The sequence below is a fragment of the Eriocheir sinensis genome, chromosome 46, assembly GCF_024679095.1.
Source record: "Eriocheir sinensis breed Jianghai 21 chromosome 46, ASM2467909v1, whole genome shotgun sequence".
In the NCBI taxonomy this organism is placed as follows: Eukaryota; Metazoa; Arthropoda; class Malacostraca; order Decapoda; family Varunidae; genus Eriocheir; species Eriocheir sinensis.
Window position 1 is genome coordinate 13398224 of NC_066554.1, and position 19738 is coordinate 13417961.

The 19738-nt window shown below is 38.7% G+C and overlaps 1 protein-coding gene across 9 annotated transcripts in view; it reads right to left on the bottom strand.

Annotated features, from left to right (window-relative positions):
- LOC126981151 (broad-complex core protein isoforms 1/2/3/4/5-like) overlaps positions 1-19738 on the bottom strand; it is a 200246-nt gene that overhangs the window by 36861 nt on the left and 143647 nt on the right. For 4 of the 9 annotated variants that reach the window (XM_050831867.1, XM_050831866.1, XM_050831865.1 and 1 more), the window contains 2 exons: positions 18489-18560; positions 14045-16179 (listed from right to left, as the gene is read on the bottom strand). In XM_050831867.1, coding sequence (XP_050687824.1) covers positions 15647-16179; positions 18489-18560 — 605 coding nt within the window. In that variant the 3' untranslated portion in view covers positions 14045-15646. Of the gene's footprint in view, positions 1-14044; positions 16180-16418; positions 17616-18488; positions 18561-19738 lie in introns of those variants that run through there. The other 5 variants (XM_050831868.1, XM_050831871.1, XM_050831873.1 and 2 more) reach the window with 4 other exon arrangements.

The following is a 19738-nucleotide window of genomic DNA, read 5'->3' on the forward strand; positions in this document are numbered from 1 at the left end:
TGCCGGACTAAAAGGGGGGAAGGCTTGTCCGGGAATGGCAAATGTCCGGCAACGGAAAATGTCCGAGGTCTACCCCTTGCCGGACTTTACCCTATATGTCCGGAAACACAACCCACCACTCATTCCTCCATCTATTTTACGTAAAAGTTCCAGTTTTTGCGACACAGAAAGGTGCACAGGTTTAGCTGTACGCTTGGTTACTTTCTTTGGTGGGTTTTTGGGTGGCATCGTTGTGAAGAAGAGGTGTATCCACGACAATCACGTAAGCACAACACTTTCGTGTGTGCGGCAGACTTGTGTACAGTCCAGTACTAGACGTGTATGTCGCCCGCGCTGCCATCTAGTGCCCGATTTGCGAACTTTGTCTGGCGCGGTAGTTTGAAATCGACTTGTCCCGGACTTTTTTTTTTTTTTACCCCGGACTCTTGTCCGCAAATCAATCCGGCAAATGGAGGTCCGGCAAATCGAGGTTGAGGTATATATATATTTTTACGTCGTTGCCTGTTGCGGTAGGCTTCTTCCAGTGGGGCCTGATGGTCGGCCCAGCCTGCGTTCTGGCATGGCAGTGTTTATAATTATATATCTTGCATTATATATATATATATATATATATATATATATATATATATATATATATATATATATATATATATATATATATATATATATATATATATATATATATATATATATATATATATATATATATATATATATATATATATATATATATATATATATATATATATACAATACTGTCTCCAGGATTGCGAGTTTCAAGTTTGCAAGAGACCCAAAAAATTTGATTTTTATTGAAAACTGATATTGCGATATGACCTGAAAGGAAAAGGAAAAAGACTGCTAAAACGTTTTTTTTTTTTCCCACACCTTGTTGTGGTCCTTGATTTCAATTCTTGCTCTTACCCCCCCCCCTGGGAAAGTTTCATTTTAGTCGGCGCAACATGTGGTCACATGCCGGAGAGAGACAGAAGGGGAAGGAATTATAGAAGGGAACAGATCCCAGGAGACGGGACACAACCCCCGATTAATACCTGGTACCCATTCACTGCTGGGTGGACAGGGGCGTAGGGTATCGGAAAAGCCGCCCAAATTTTTCCACTCCGCTCAATAAATGAACATGGGCTCTCGGTTGTGAGCTGAGTGTGCTAACCACTGCACCACAAAGTCCCCACCCACCACCTGGACCTTTCCATTGGCCGTGGGAAGCATGGTGAGTGGGATCCGGGCAGCCAGGCGCATGTGTGCGAGCAGCCCCGACCACGTGCCAGGCCCGAGCAGCTGACAGGCGGCTGATGTTGGTGATGGTGATGATGCGCGGCCCCCGCATCGGCGCCAACCAAATGGCACCTTCAACAGGGCCCATGCATGTGTGGCTATGCCCATCGTAGGCCCAGGCTCCTCAATCTGCCAATTCCCACCTTCCACATGTTGTGTGGGACCTCTTTCTTTTCTTCCATCTCTCCCTTTTCAAAGAGAAGAGATGGAAGAAAGGGGTCCCGTGCAACATGTGGAAAACAAGAAGTACGTATTTTGAGATAACAAGGGAGCAATGGAGGAAAAAAAGTGAGCTTCGGGGGGCAGCATGAGCCAATTATAACAGCGCCACAATAAACAGTTGCCTGGGTCATGACAGGCTCGGGGCCGACCATCAGGCCCAGATGGATTGTCTACCGGCGCCATAGCCCACATGTATATAAAAAAAATTTTAAAAAATAAAAATAAAAAAATAAAAAAATAAAAAACGGGGCGTTACAGATAAGCGCTTTTTCAGTGTTTTCATTGAGTTTCGTGATCCTCGAGTTTAGCGCTAAACCTTCGGAACGAAGCAAGCGCGAAACTCGAACTCGTACTGTACAAGTGTCAAGGGTGACTTCTGTGGTGGTGCCGTAGTAGACTGATCATTTGGGAATACTGACCACCCAATATATTTCATTTATTGCCATAACTGGCAAGCCTGGTAGCCATTATTCTGGGTACACTTTTTTTATTTTATTTGTGTGGATGTTGGAGGTGGTTTTGGAGATCGTGATATGGAAATTGAAGTGGTTGGTGGTTGCAAAGTGGTTTGACGGTGTTGTGGGTGAGGTATAGTGGGTATACTGATGTCCAGAACCGGCAAGTTTGTGCCGGCAATTCTGGTAAGGAGAGGGCCACATAAGGGGTGGGTAGTAATGAAATTGGTGTTGGATGGTGCCAAGATGGTGGTACTGGGGTAAGAGTGAAGTTGGATGACAACTACTTGAGGTGCTGACGGTCACACACAGCAATTTTACACCGGCAATTTCTGTACAAAATGGGCCGTGGGCTAGGTGTGAGGTCCTGAAAGGGTGGGTGTGAGGAGATGGTTGTTGGGGGGTGCAGGAGTGCAAGTGCAGGTAAAAGACACAAATAATGTTTGTAGATTCACAATGACAATACGAAACAAAAACATCATATATTGTTCGTAATAATGCCAAAAACATACCATGAACTCAACAATTACGAACCCTCTATAAACGGTAATTGCGTGAGCGAACACTCTTGTGGGCAACTGTACATTGACTTGAACTATGAAAAAGCTCAAAATGAGTTACTCTCTAACAATATACATAGAGAGAAAACGATTTACTCAGATACGCACCCTCAAATCCAAGAAAGTCTACGGAAATCAACAAGACCATTTCACTTCCCAAAACACCAACTTCTAGGCAACGGTAAGCTAAAAGACGTTAGTTCTTGATTTTTCATGGATTTAAGCTGTTTTATGGAAGAAAAAAAAATCCACCGACGCTGGAGAGGGGAGGAAATTACAGAATACCAAAACGCTACATGGGTTAAAATACGGAATGCCACTTGTTACGTATTTGCCTGTCTGAATGGTTAAGCAGATAATATTCAGTATTTTAAAACAGTAGTGAGCACATTTTTTTGAGAACAGCAAAACCAGTCCATAAAATTATGTTTGTCAAGGGTCGTCTTGAAATACTTGTAAAATACGCATTGTAACATCTCTCCCCCTTCCTCTTGCCTTCACCTGCAGCGGGCAGCGGCTGTCAGTCATGGCAGGCCAGAGAAATCTTAGGGTTGCTCTCCGTTCCTTAAAATATGGATTAGTTTTGTATTGAAAAATGGAATGCTTCGTTCCTTATTTTTTTAGATCAAGGTGGCAGCCCTGAGACTCTATTCCCATTGCTTTCTGTTTTGAGACCCCTCGTCTTGCAGCGAACAAAGGGAACCCACATTCACGTCTTTGACTTGTACAAAAAGACACGCCAGTCCTCTTCGAAAGACCAACATGGTCGGCTAGGCTGACATAAGCCGATAGTCAGTCTATCTGCATCCTCCCCTCCCCTTCATGAGCCGTCACCCGGCAAGAATTTGTGGTCCCTCCTCAAAGGAACGTACACTCTTGACCCTGATGACCTCCACCCGAGTCCACACCCGGAGGGTGGCGACGAATAAAAAAAAAAAAGGAACAGGATGCTCGTATACCACGTCACCGCTAGTAATCCCAGGCATTTTTTGTTGGATTTTTTCCTCATAAACCAAAACACTTGTAAACTTGGGCATTTGTAAACCAAGGTTTGACTGTATTCATATATATATATATATATATATATATATATATATATATATATATATATATATATATATATATATAGATATATATATATATATATATATATATATATATATATATATATATATATATATATATATATATATATATATATATATATATCACCCCTGTTCATGGTCTCACCATCATGGTTTCCATGTTCGCGTATTCATGGTCAACTAATTGTGACCCCTGCTTATACGCGGCCCCAGTTTTGCGTATACGCGGATGCATTGCCGCTAAATAGGAAGGCAGAGAGGAGGGGGGAAGGGAGAGTGGAGGGAGGGAGGGAGGCAGAGAGGAGGGGAAGGGAGAGAGGACGGAGGAATGCAGAGAGGGAGGGAGGGGAGGGAGGCAGAGAGGAGGGAGGGAGAGGGCAGAGAGGAGGGGGGAAGGGAGAGAGGAGGAGGAAGGCAGAAAGGAGGGAGGAGGGAGGCAGAGAGGAGGGGAAGGAGAGAGGAGGAAGGAAGGCAGAGAGGGAGGGAGGAGGCAGAGAGGAGGGGGGAAGGGAGAGAGGAGGAGGAAGGCAGAGGAGGGAGGAGGGAGGAGGCAGAGAGAGGGAGGGGGAAGGGAGAGAGAGGGAGGAAGGCAGAGAGGAGGGGAGGGAGGGAGGCAGAGAGAGGAGGGGGAAGGGAGGAGAGGAGGAGGCAGAGAGGAGGGAGGGAGGGAGGCAGAGAGGAGGGGGGAAGGGAGAGAGGAGGGAGGAAGGCAGTGAGTAGGGAGGGAGTTAGGCAGAGAGGAGGGGGGAAGGGAGAGAGGAGGGAGGGAGGCAGAGAGGAGGGAGGGAGGGAGGCAGAGAGGAGGGAGGAGGCAGAGAGGAGGGGAAGGGAGAGAGAGGAGGAAGGCAGAGAGGAGGGAGGGAGGAGGGAGAGAGGAGGGGAAGGAGAGAGAGGAGGGAGGCAGGGCAATGGATGTTAGGTTGCTCTGAGTGACGTCATGGTTAGACTGTGACGTCATGCTTTCCTATTGGCCAGCAGCTCACTCAAGGGACGACTATTGGTCGAGATTTTCTCATAGCAACATTATCCTAAAAAAAAAAATTCACGCGCCGCCACACTGCAGTGTTGCCAGATTGGGCTACTTTTGGGTCTTCTGTGCTACTAAATTTTGACCCCAGGGTGAGTGTTGATTACATATTGTTGTCTAACAAGGTCTTGTCTCATTTCAGTCATTAAAAAGAACGAAAAAAACATGTTTTATATGACGTGTCAGAGGTGACTTCCCCAAATGCATATTTTCCCATAGGTTATAGTCCCGTTCGCGGTTTCGCGCATCGCGCCGAAGTCCGAACGAAATACCCATGAACAGCAGGGATGACTGTATATATATATATATATATATATATATATATATATATATATATATATATATATATATATATATATATATATATATATATATATATATATATATATATATATATATATATATATATATATATATATATATATATATATATATATATATATATATATATATATATATATATATATATATAAATACAGTCAAACCTTGGTTTACAAATGCCCTAGTTTACAAGTGTTTTGGTTTATGAGGAAAAAATCCAACAAAAAATGCCTGGGATTACTAGCGGTGACTTGGTATACGAGCATCCTGTTTGTACCACAGACCCTTGCCAGGAGACGGTTCATGAAGGAGAGGAGAGGATTCCGATAGACCAACTCTATCGGCTGACGTCAGCCTAGCCGATCAAGTCGGTCTTTTGACGAGGACTGGCGTGTTTTTTAGTACAAGTCAAAGACATGAGCATGTGTTTCCTTTGTTCGCCGAGAGTGCTCAAAGAGAAGAACAATGGGAATAGTCTCATTTGGGTTTGCCACCTTGAGCTAAAAAAAAATAAGGAACACAACATCCCATTCTCCAATACAGAACAAATCCATATTTTAACTCATGGGCTTCGGCTATGGGAAAGCTGAGAAATGGCCGAGAAACGGCAACATTACACTGCATTTTGAGACTAAGAAAAGAGCTTGGAACGTATATCAGAGTACTCCACTCATAACCATAAAGCCGTTAAAAATATTTATTTATACTCAAACTCCATTCTTTTTGGGTGGTGTTTGTTACAAAATAAACAGTCTCATGACACGTGGCATCTAGCCGAGTCACTTGTTGTCTACTTTAGAGAATTTGACAAGTGATTACTGTATGGATAGCTAATTCAGTCTGCCATGACCTTACAGCTCCACCTATGACAAGTCAGACCACTTCAAGATCAATCACCCACCACAATGACCCAGGGCATGCATGGTGGGTTGCTCTATGCCGCCACCACCTACAATTAGCTCGTATTAGGCATTTTGAACCGAGCCCCATACGGGGTCCACCGTTTCAGCAGTCCGATTCACAGGAGCCCAAAAATGGGTCCACCGACGCTGCTGGGTTAAGGAAAGGGTGGCAACCCTAAAATTTCTCCAGCCTGCCATGACTGACAGCCGCTCCTGGTGAAGGCAGGAGGAAGAGGGGAGGGATGTTATGACGTGTATTTTACAGGTATTTCAGGGCAATACTTGACAAACATAATTTTGTGGTCTTGTTTTGTGGTTCACCGAAAAATGCACTCACTACAGTTTTAAAATACTGAATTTTATCTGCTTAACCATTCAGACAGCCAAATACACAACAAATGGCATTCCATATTTTAAGGAAAGGGTGGCATGTTGGCAACCCAAGTCTCAATTTGTGCACTCGTGTCCAATTACATTTGTGCTCTGGTGTGCGATCTTAACCCTCTTGCGCACAATGACGCGTTTTGTGCCATCAAAGGGTTAAAGGTCCTGGCGCACGATGAAGCGAAACGTGTCATAAATGTTTAAATAATTGATTAAAAATAAAGTTTTTGGTGGAAGTGCGTCAAATTTGGAGGGTCATTTGATGGAATACGTTTCTTAATGGTAACATATGGCAACCTTTCTAAGGAGCGTAGATGAGGAGCGTGGACCGATTTTTAGTTGTTAGCCTACTCTGACAGGAGAGGAAAAAAATAGTTTTCTTGGTGTAACTCGGGAACTAATAGGCGTATGAGGATTTTGAGGATACCATAAGAATCCTCACTAAATTCTGATTCGAAACATATATTCGGCAAGAAAAGTTGGCCCACAAAATTACGAGATAGCTAGTGCGGAAGAGTTGGTACTTAGGATTTATTGTCTACAATACGCTATACGGAGACTTGAAACAAGTTTGTAGTGTTTATACATATATATATATATATATATAGCTATATATATATATATATATATATATATATATATATTTCCTCTATTTTTATTTGCGCATGTTCTAGTACAAGTCTTTATGAAGCCATTGATACCAAATTTATTGGGGTACGACATATCTGTGATGGTAAAATACGTCCGGGAATGTAGAGTATAGCGGCGGCAAAAAAAAAGGCCGGTCGGGCCTGAGAAATGTATGGTGAGTGGAACAGAAACTTATTGGAAACTTACGGTGCGCGAGAGCGTTAAGGAGGTGGACAGTGGAAGAAAAAAGCGGGAGATTGGTTTTGCTGGTAGGGGGGTTTTGGGCCGTGACCGCCCATAAGTATTTTTCCCTATAGGTTATTAAGTTCCCCATTTGCGCACCTTCAGACCACCCATATGTGCGCATATGGTGAGGTTTGAATATATATATATATATATATATATATATATATATATATATATATATATATATATATATATATATATATAATATATATATATATATATATATATATATATATATATATATATATATATATATATATATATAGAGAGAGAGAGAGAGAGATAGCAAGGCGTCTCGCATTCAGGAGGCCAATTCAATCTCGACCGGTGCCGCAAGCTGGGATTTTTCCCGCTGCGGTGGCTTAAAACCACATGCAGTCAGAAGACCACCTATCCAACCCGGACTCTAAATTCTAGGATTAAAGATGAGCTCGGGATGGCAGCATGAGCCAGTGCAAGATGGCCACTGCAAACACTTCGCCTGCAGAACAGGCTGGGCCGACCATCAGGACCCACTGGAAGAAGCATGGACCACTATCAGGATCCACTGGGAAGAACCCCACTATATATATATATATATATATATATATATATATATATATATATATATATATATATATATATATATATATATATATATATATATATATATATATATATATATATATATATATATATATATATATATATATATATATATATATATATATATATATATATATGGTTTTTTTTGTCGTTGCCTGTTGCGCGGTAGGCATCTTCCTGGTGGGGCTTGATGGTGGCCAAGGCTTCTTCCAGGTGGGGCCTGATGGTCGGCCCAGCCCGTTCTGGCGCAGGCGCAGTGTTACAATGGCGCCATCTTGCACTCTCGTTCTTGGTTAAGCTTGGGTTCTCTGTAGAGTCCAGGTTGATGGGTGGTCTTCAGGACAGCATGTGGTAGTTTTAAGCCTCGGTGACAGTGGTATATATATATATATATATATATATATACGTGATTCAACACATCCATACTTTGTGACTTACACACACACACATACATATTTATATACATACATATATATATATATATATATATATATATATATATATATATATATATATATATATATATATATATATATATATATATATATATATATATATATATATATATATATATATACATATATATATAAATATATATATATATATATATATATATATATATATATATATATATATATTATATCTATCTATCTATATATATATATCTATTCATTCATTCATTCTATATATACAGGTAACTCTCGATTTATTGAAGTTTGGTTTACTAGCGTTTTTTATATAACGGGGGTCCAAAATCAAAATAAATGTTTAATTTTACGTTTTTTTCACTTATATGCGGTATTTTATGGAGTGGCCCAGATGTCTCACGCAACTGGAATCACACGGCGCCGCGGCCACACAGCTGAGCTCAGTTCTTCCCGCGCGCCAGTTGAACAACAATACAGTGCCCATGCTGCCACGCTACTCAACAATAGGGGTGGGCAGCTACCGGTACCAGCTATATGGTACGATACCGGTAGCAGACTGCTCGGTACCGGTACCAATACTAGCCAGTCGCTCATGGAGTCCCTCATTTCTTCCTCACACGAGTGAGGCTGAGACTGAGTGCCTGAGTGGATATCTCGGTGATATGGATATTCTCTCTCTCTCTCTCTCTCTCTCTCCACTGAATGAAGTGAATATTTATTTTTTCGATTGAAACCTACCTCTTGTTTGATTTACAGTTTTTATTTACGTGACCTCTTCAAGAACACAATAATCGCGTAAATCGAGTTACCTGTATATATATCATGCCCCGGGTTTTTCTTTTTCTCTTCCTTCTATTTTCCAAGACGTCCTCTGCGTGTATCGAAACACACAAGAAATTAATCAAGATCAGGATATTCGCCGGCTGCCTGGGATTGAACCCGCGACCAGCGTAACGGGAGAGCCACTCCATATCAAGTCGGCCAAAGAGGTACCCCACAGGCTAAGTGGGTTATGGGAAGCTTATTCAGCAGGCATAGTTGCGGCACTATATATATATATATATATATATATATATATATATATATATATATATATATATATTTATATATATATATATATATATATATATACACACACACACACACACACACGCGCACACACACACACACACACACGCACACACACATATGTAGTGTGTATATGTATAGAAATATATGTTTATTTATAATTTTTATTAAATGCGGTAGGCGAAAGTTGGGTTTTCAGGTCCATAGAGCTAACCTACGCCATATCCGGGTGCCCCCGTGGCCCTATTAACCTGGATACCAGAGGGTTTACTATATATATATATATATATATATATATATATATATATATATATATATATATATATATATTTATATATATATATATATATATATATATATATATATATATATATATATATACACACATACAGGTAACTCGTTTTACACGAGTTTGGTTTATGCGTTTTTGAAATAACGAGAGTACAAAATCCAAATAAATGTTTCATTTACAAGTTTTTTTCACTTATGCACGATATTTCATGGAGTGGCCACCAGGTGTCTCACGCAACTGGACTCACACGGCGCCGCGGCCACACAGCCAAGCTCAGTTCTTCCTGTGCGCCACTTGAACAATACAGTACCCACGCTGCCACGCTACTCAACAATAGGGGTGGGCAGGTACCGGTACCAGTACCAGTACTAACGGTACCAGCTATACGGTATGGTACCGGTACCAGACTGCTCGGTACCGGTACCAATACTAACCAGTCGCTCATGGTGTCCCTCATTTCTTCCTCACACGAGTAAGGCTGCAACTGAGTGCCTGAGTGGATATCTCGGTGATATGGATATTCTCTCTCTCTCTCTCCACTGAATGAAGTGAATATTTATTTTTCGATAGAAACCTACCTTTTGTTCGATTTACATTGTTTTTGATTTACGTGACTTCTTGAAGGACACAATACTCGCGTAAATCGAGTTACCTGTATATATATATATATATATATATATATATAAATATATATATATATATATATATATATATATAAGGAAGAAGGAAAAACATGTGAACCAGTCGTACAGGAAAAGTATCGTCTACTTGTCCTGCATTGATCCTTAACCGGTGGGCTTGGGCTATGGGAAAGCCGAGAAGTGGCCGAGAAACGACAAAATTACACTGCATTTTGAGACTAAGAAAAGAGCATGGAACGTACATCAGGGTACTCCTCTCATAACCATAAAGCCGTTAAAAATATTTACTTTTACTCAAACTCCATTCTTTTTGGGCGGTGTTTGTTACAAAATAAACAGTCTTGTGACGCGTGGCATCTAGCCGGGAGTTGCTTGTTGTCTACTATAGAGAATTTGACAAGTGATTACTGTATGGATAGCTAATTCAGTATGTCATGACCTTACAGCACCACCTATGACAAAAAAGCCCAACTCAAGATCACTCACCCACCACAATGACCTCGGGCATTCATGGCGGGTTGCGCTATGCCACCACCGCCTACAATTAGCTCGAATTAGGTGTTTTATGGCGAACCCTTTTTAGGGTCCACCGTACCACAGCCACAACTCGTGAAAGCCCTAAAAAGGGTCTGCCAACGTTCTCGGGTTAACTGGTCCTGCAGCAATGTAATGTACTGGCGTATGAGTGTCTGTGATTGTGCGTGAATGAGTAATTATGTGTAAACTATCAAACGTGTGTAAGTGGTTGTACTAGTGTGTGCGTGTGTATGTACGTGTATCAATGTATAGGGTAGTGGTCAGACTACTTGTTTAACTGTTGGAGACATCAGGGGCGGGAGGCGAGACTAAGTGAGGTGGTTCGCCCGTAGAGACCGAGAGGCAGTGGCCTTCCAACCCACGAATCGCCCTGACGTCCCGTTTGTTTCGAAGGAATAAAGGCCAACAGCATGAGACTTTCATTGAAAACCACAAGCAAGTCAGTCACCAGTGAATCATTGCCATCTCTTACAAGAAAAAATATTCAAAAGTATATAAAAAAATTTGAAGTATTAGTCCTACTTATGATTTATATGTGAAAAACTAATCTTGGGTAATGTATATTAAACTATAGTTTCATTTAACATTGGCCAAGTTTAATACAAGAAAATGGCCTCATAGGACTGAAACAAATAATCAATGGAAACAAACAAGGGTTAATGCAAAAAAAAAAAAAAAAATAAATAAATAAATAAATAAATAAATAAATAAATAAATAAATAAATCGATTTCAATAAAAAAAAATCTGATTTAAATCAAATAAATCAATTTTTTTTAAATCATGATTTTTTCGAACCCTGTGTGGAAACCCCCAATGAAATTAATCAATAGTGCCTGTGCATTTGAGAGTTGGCAGGCATAGGTTTGAACACGATGAGAGGGAACAGGGAAAGCTAAATACTTTTCTGTCATGGCCATAATCTTGCAGGATGAAAAGGGAGGAAAAAGATGACAGGACATTGGAGAAGGAGATAATTTATCAAATTTACTGGTATAAAGGTTTTACAGTTATCGTGTCTTGACATTACAATTAGAACACAAATTTTTCAAGTCTTCTTTCAGCTTTTAATAATTATTTTACAGATGCAGTAAACTACAGCCAGTAACTTCTATTACTGGTGTTCTTTTGACCTTAAAAATGTATTCACTATCAAATATGATGCATAGTGCTAAAGCACTACTGCATTGTGTACAGTCTCCTACTACTTGTTGGCATTTCAATCAGTGTTTCATTAGATAATGCACCATGAACCCTTTCTCCAGATTAGCTCCAATAAATTCCTACCAATGATATATTGTAGACCATGATAGGCATAATATTGTAGCATCTAGCCTCTTAATTTTTCCAAAACCATTGGTTTCTGCATGACTGATACAACATACAAGTAGGAACTTTATCACTGCTGCATTCTATTCATTTGCACATTTTTTCCCCTTTAGGGCATTATTACAATTATACACTATACTTATAAAACTTTTAAATTGAATCATGGCAGTTCAGTTGTTTTGTTCTTTATTAATCTAAAGATTATCAAGCCTTCTCCTAGTACTATGATATTGATTCTGACATAAACTTCAGCCCCTCAATAGTAGTATCCATGTGGTAGTAAACAACCTAAATTCAATCCTAAAGTAAACAAAAAAAGATATGAGCATATATTACAACAAAAAGGTAAAAATGTACTCTTTCTGTAAACACATTGCCTAATGACAAAACTTGTTGGTGCCAACAAATTTGGTATCAACAAGAGAGAGAGAGAGAGAGAGAGAGAGAGAGAGAGAGAGAGACTGACTTAGGTAAATAACTCTATACACATACTTCTCAATACATGGATTTCTACATAATATTCTATATAGCTTGGTCCTATTGGGATCTACTATTTAAAGTTGAACAAGTATAACACCTGAAAAAAACACTAAAAGAAACTTAACAAATATTTTCTTTGTCTTTATAACTGCCTAAATACCAATTGTTACAGTTCAATTATCAGTAGAGAAAAAAAGGTGGTTGATTATATAATAACCTTATATGTATGTAAGCTACAGCAATATTACAATTATATAACTGGGATGTGTATGGCACAAGCTCAATAAAGATATAATAAGGAACACTTTGTGCAATGACTCGTACAATGTGAAGGCACATCAAAATGCATTTTCCTAGGCACTTAGGTTTCTCACTGTAGCAAAAGTAGCATGCATATAAAACTGACCTATTATAGAAAAATACTGATATTTTAGGAAGGCTATAAGTTATTTGGCAATATGTACTGGCACCATCAAATATATATATATATATATATATATATATATATATATATATATATATATATATATATATATATATATATATATATATATATATATATATATATATATATATATATATATATATATATATATATATATATATATATATATATATATATATATATATATATATATATATATATATATATATATATATATATATATATATATATGTGTGTGTGTGTGTGTGTGTGTGTGTGATCTAACCAACTATATCTAATTAGTTAAAACTTTTAATGACAAATTAAAGAGCAAACATTCTTACAATCATGAATTATAACAAGGTTTATGAGCTTCAAAATCCTATGTACAAAAAATGTAAATGTATGTATATACCAAGTTGTAGTAAACAGGGCCTGAGCTACACTTGTGTGGTCCTGTTTCCATGTTTATATTTTTAAAGTTTTTGCTTCACTTGCCACACACCTTTGCCTTAACCACTTCTAATTCATTCCATTTGTGGCATTCATTTGTATGTATATATGTATTAATGCATTCTAAGAAATATGAGTTATAACAAGTAACAAAAGCTTATAAAGACAACTGAAAGAACATGTTAATGCATATATATATGTGTGAATGTATGTTTGTGTGTATGAATGAATGTGTGTGTGTGTGTGTGTGTGTGTGTGTGTGTGTGTGTGTGTATGTATGTATGTATGTATGTATGTGTGTGTGTGTGTGTGTGTGTGTGTGTGTGTGTGTGTGTGTGTGTGTGTGTGTGTGTGTATGTATGTGTATGTGTGTGTGTGTGTGTGTGTGTGTGTGTGTGTGTGTGTGTGTGTGTGTGTGTGTGTGTGTGTGTGTGTGTGTGTGTGTGTGTGTGTGTGTGTGTGTGTGTGTGTGCATATATATATATATATATATATATATATATATATATATATATATATATATATATATATATATATATATATATATATATATATATATATATATATATATATATATATATATATATATATATATATATATATATATATATATATATATATATATATATATATATATATATATATATATATATATAGACACACACACACACATCTAGAGAAAAGAAGGATGAAATGGGTAGGAAGGCAGGAGAGGAAGGAAACAGTGAGGAAGTGTTGAAGAGCAGAATATAGATACAAATTGTATAAATGAGATAAACTGATTGACGAGGGGTAGCAACTACTTGGTCATATGGCACGCTAGCAAGCACGCACCAACGCACGCACACACAAATGGAGACGCGCACCCACCCACCCACCCACACACAAACACACACACACACTTTCATGTTTGAATTTTATAAAACTTTTGAGTAGCCAAATCCCTTATTAAAAATCTCAAAACTAGCATGGTAAAAATGACTATTTATGAAGGATATTGCATCCAACACAAGTGCAATGATATTGCATTATCAAAATCCAGAATTTTTCAGCTTTGAAAGGGCATCCCTCCTGAGGACGGCAGCTAAGACTAGTAACTTATTATAACAAAAACACTCGGCACACTTCACATCTGCCAATACCTGCATACAGTGAGCCATATTTTACAATCTTTTGTCTTGCAATGAAATTCTTCTTAAATTTTAAGGCACAGTTTTTTTTCTATATTTGTCACGAACCATTAAACAAGCTATATATCAATACATTTTATGTATGATGAATGATCATGTTTACCCATTTTATTTCTTTCATTGTACTATTAGTTCTATTGTAACAATATAGTCATTATATTTGTGTGTTGCATCTAGTTATTATACAAAACATACAACACATACTATTTGGAATATATTTGCAGTCCTCATCACCCAAAAACAAAAAATTTTGTTTGTTTGTACGAGTTCATAACAATATTTTGATTGGATTATTTTAATGGATATGCATCACTTTCTGAGTTAGACAAATGTAAGGGCATAGAAAAAACACTCATCAATGCATAATCTGTTTTCAAGATTTCAAAGCCGTTAAAAGTATAATATAAAAGGGCTATTTATAGCCATTTATCTTTACAGTCCCAATAAAAAGTTATTCATATCCATGAACAAGCACACTCTACTTTAACAACTGATGGGACTATGGAACATGTGAAGCATATAGAAGGCTTACTGCAGCAGTATAAGGCATCATGAAATATAAATATTAAAAAAAAAAAAAAAAAATCACAACACTTAAAAGTAAAACTTAATTAACTACAATCTACAAAACTAGGAAACCAATAGCACCTTTTCATGAGTGATGTGATATACAGAGCACTACGCTTAATCAATTTAACTCGCATTCATCATAAACTCGAAAAATAAATGACTAAAATAACAAAGCGTGGTAACAGTTTCAGAAGGTTATATCACATAAAAAACTGGCCATTTAAGTTAATGCATAACATAACATTAACCTTTCCTTTGGTTAAGCTTGGTTTTCAACAAACTAAATAGTGACTGGGGCACCTTTTGATATGTAACCCATTCATTTGACCTCCACATTACCTTATATATCTGCATAGTTGCCACAAAACAATTTCCCAATAAAATGACTGATCATGATAAGACTAGTTTGGGTGTTCAGTTGACGAAAAAAGTTATAAACATTAGATAAATCTTTGGATTATTTGCGTAGAACGGTCAACACTACACGATTCGATTTTCCGCTTGCTACCTCTCCAATTTATATTCATGGTTTCTGACTCAATTTGCTCACTATGGAAGCAAGATTATTGCCTTTGGCCAAATTGAGAGCTCCAAAGGAATCTGTTGATGGGAAGGATGTTTGGACTGAATCTGCCTCAGATAGTGGGCTGGCAGTTCCTGTGCATTTCACATCAGAGGAAGGAGATGCTAACTTGGCAGAGTTGGATTTTGTGGGTGTAGTTGCTGCACAAGTTGTGGTTGAGGTGGGAGTTGTGGTATCAGCAGTACCAGTGCTCGACTGTTGCTTGCCTGTAATCCTCTTGAAAGAATTCTTCAGTTCCACATTACGGAGCTTGTGTACATTGGAGAGATGCTTTCTCATGGTGTCACGTGTACGTGTAATGATGCCACAGATGATACACTTGTATGTGATGTTCTGGTGAGTCTCCAGGTGAACACGCATATTGTATGCGTTGGAGAGAACTTTGGCGCACACGGGACAAGGCGTGGGCACTGCCTTCTTCCCCCCGTACCCACCGTCACCGCACAACAATTCATTAAATACAGGATGACCACCTGAAAGTAATTAAAACCAACACTTAAAAAGACTACTTAAGACTCAGTAAATCACGCTCAACTAAATATCATCAACTTGAAAAAAAAAAAAAAAGGCAAGCAAACTACAAGAAAATAATTCCAGATTTGCAAAGTGAGTCATCCTGATTTAATGTATTGTTTCATTCCAATTGCTTTCTTATCAGTATCGCATGCACGGATGCACAAGGCTACTATACGAAGGAAAAATTATACCAAAGTGGTTCTTCTCACCTTTAATGGGTCTAATCATCATACTACAAACATATCACACTGGCAGCTAACAGGAGAGTAAGCTTGCTAACTGCTATTCTGGTCAGATCCATTAATCTTCTGGTATTAGTAGTATGTGATCTTTTCCTATACTGTCATAGTATGACATTCAAGATAAGACATCACAATAGTCAACATTCATATAAACTTCTATGTACATTATTGTTCTAAAAACATACAAATGGTAACAAGTGTCTGGAACTAAATTTTTAGACGAGTTCACTAAGCACAAGCATGAAGATACCAAGCAATTTTTTTAAGGTAGAGCCTACTAAGTAAGGTCCTCAGTCTTGATGGAATGCGGTTGTAGACTTCCAATAACAGGTGAAGTAGTGTTGGTAGTGGTTGTGGTGGTGGTGTTGGTGGTAGTACAGTTGGTGATGATAGTGGTGGTACAGGGAGAAGCAGCAGAACACACAGTATTAGACCTACTGCCACTCTCTATAGGCTCCAACATTGAGAGCCCAAGACCAAGACCAAGATCTTTTCTGTGCATTTTTAAAACATGCTTTCTTGCTGATTCAGCATTTCGAAAAACTGAGCCACAGTAATCACAGCGAGACACCTGACGTTGGTGAATTGTCCGGATGTGTTTATAAAGGTTTTGCAAATTAGATATAATCTTCCCACAGATGTAGCAAGCAGGTTTGTTGCTCAGACCTGAAAGGAGAAAGAAGCCTTCGTCACTCGATGTTCGCACTGAAGTAAAATTCACATCACTTGTGACTCTTGGAGGTTATATCAGCACCACTTGATTATGTTATGCTTGTTTACTTCTACTGGAATGCATAAATGAGATGGCCTTCACAGAAGACAACAGCAGCAGTAGCAATTCTGCACAAAATCTGAACTTGCTTGAGTACTTCTACGAAGTCACAATGTGACTAAAATGGGAAGCAATAGAGCTTTCTTTTAAGGTGGCCCTACTGCCCCAGGCAGTCCCCTAGCTTCCCCAGCAGCCAATTTTTCCCCATGTCTCTTGCTCATATGTACAGCCATTTGTTCTACTTCCCGGAACTTGGCCCCACAAAAGACGCACTTGTGCACTTTCATATCATGTCTCCTGGCTAGATGGTCCTTCAGCGCCCACACAGAGTCCAACGTGCAGTTGCATAGAGGGCACGCGTTTCTTTTGCAACTTTCAACTGCAAAAGAGAAGAGAAAGGACCATCAGCCGGGACACATGGCATCTATCATGATACCCTAACTCTAGGTTTTCCTTTAGCGTCATTTAAGATCTTCAGCAGGAGTCACAGGACTTTTGGCAGTGTTTGTGTTGTACACCACTCCGCATTGAACCACACGATACAGAAATATTCAGGACTTCCACAAGTTTCCCATATTTTCATCAATTTCAATTTCACCAAAGATTTCACGATCAGTTACACAAATCAGTTTTTTGCAATAACTGGGGGTATATAAATAAAAACAGATAAGGAGTAGTATTCCTTAGATTTCACAGTACATTTGTAGGTGCACAGAAATACAAATGTAAGCACAAGTTTTATGTTAGCACATGGATGTGTAATTTTCCTTAAACTTACACATATGTACATGGTATATGTTCTTGACAGTAAGAAAATGATTCTCACATTTTTTTCAGAAGTAATCATACAAGCTAACCAGCACTTCTATTATGTCCCATTTGAGCCATATAACATTTCTGTCTCCGGACCTCAAGCATTTGGTTTTGATGTTAGGGATTATGAGAAGAATTTGCAGATGACACACAACACATCATTCACTCATTAGTAAGTGGGAGAAGCAGTTCTAGTTAATTGTTTAGACTATCTACAATATGAATAAAGGCACTGCTACAGCACACCACACAAAGCAGACCAAATGCAGTCTTTCCACAATGCAATGCTGTTCTTGTGTTCCAGATCTTAGGATATACAAGAAATAAACAAATTCTACTGAACTTTTGAAAACCTCATAATATAAATGGTTAGTTAATTTGAGAAAAATTACACTCCTAAGATCTGGAATATGCAACGGCTCATAGTTTTGTTGCCTACCTTGAGCTGAGGTGTCACTGGGTTCTGTATGGCTCCCTCTCCACCCTGCTTGACTAGCGGGAGGTAAAACTCCTGAAAAGAAAGACAGAGCAAAATTATTTCACACATTAGGTTATCTACATAGTCAGATGGCTAGTATGTTTGGGAATCAAAATAAAGAAAAAAAAATCTATATTTTGATGAATGAAAATATTCAAAGGTTTTACAAAATCTTAACTACAACAAGATTTGGAAAATGTTTGATTTTCTTCCATCAAAATATAAATATATACGTTGACAATGAAATAGGAATAAAACTAGAAAATATACATACAGCAAACACTTGTTTTTACAGACCCTGATATAACGAATTTCAGCTATTAAACAAACTTTTTGGGCCACTTCAGTTTATGTGGAGATATACCAAACAAGTTTGGTAAATGTGGGGGGGGGGGCAGTTTGGTGGCTGGTCGACTGATTATGCAAATGCACATCAGTCTGTGGCAGTGGAAATAATGCTGACTGGGCTGTGCGGGTTTAGTCCATCTAGCATTGTCCGCCTGACTGCAAACACCTCCGACAGTCCTTCCGTGCCTCATCTTTTATCTAACAACTATATATTGATAACAAACCATCATACATTAGAGCCCTGTAACTAGCATTTCTCTAACTAGTGATTTCAGGTCTAGCCATAGGAAAAAAAGTCCCGAGTTTCACTGATTGGAGTATGCAATCATCGCGATCATATGGCGCCAACCCAAGACCAAAACTGAAAAACTAGCAAAAATATTCCCAAGATGGCAGTGCCCTGGAGAGTCATTGTTTTAGGGGGTTGTGCAGGCAGGAGACAGTGTTTGTAAACAAAGCAGAAATCTTTACATCACAAGCAGTGTTGCAGGGTGCTCCATCCTGCATGAAGAAATCTGCTGCGCATTTTTCAAATGAACTGGGCAGAAAGTCACACAGAAGTTCCAGGTAGTTGTTTTTATTCACCCTCACACCTTTAGGGAGCACCAATTCTCCTACTCCATGGAAAGAAAAGCACACCCACACCATGATGACTGGAGGGTGTTTTAAAGCAGGGACAATGGACTGTGGCAGCAGGGCATCACTGCCCGGGCGGCGGTATACACTCCCTCCCCTACTGCCTGTCACCGTGAACATTGCCTCGTCGCTCCACAGAACATGTTGCCACTTCTCTGGATCCTAATGTTTATATTTCTTGCAAAAATCTACCCTCATTTTTTTCTGTCTTTGCGTCAGGCCTGGTT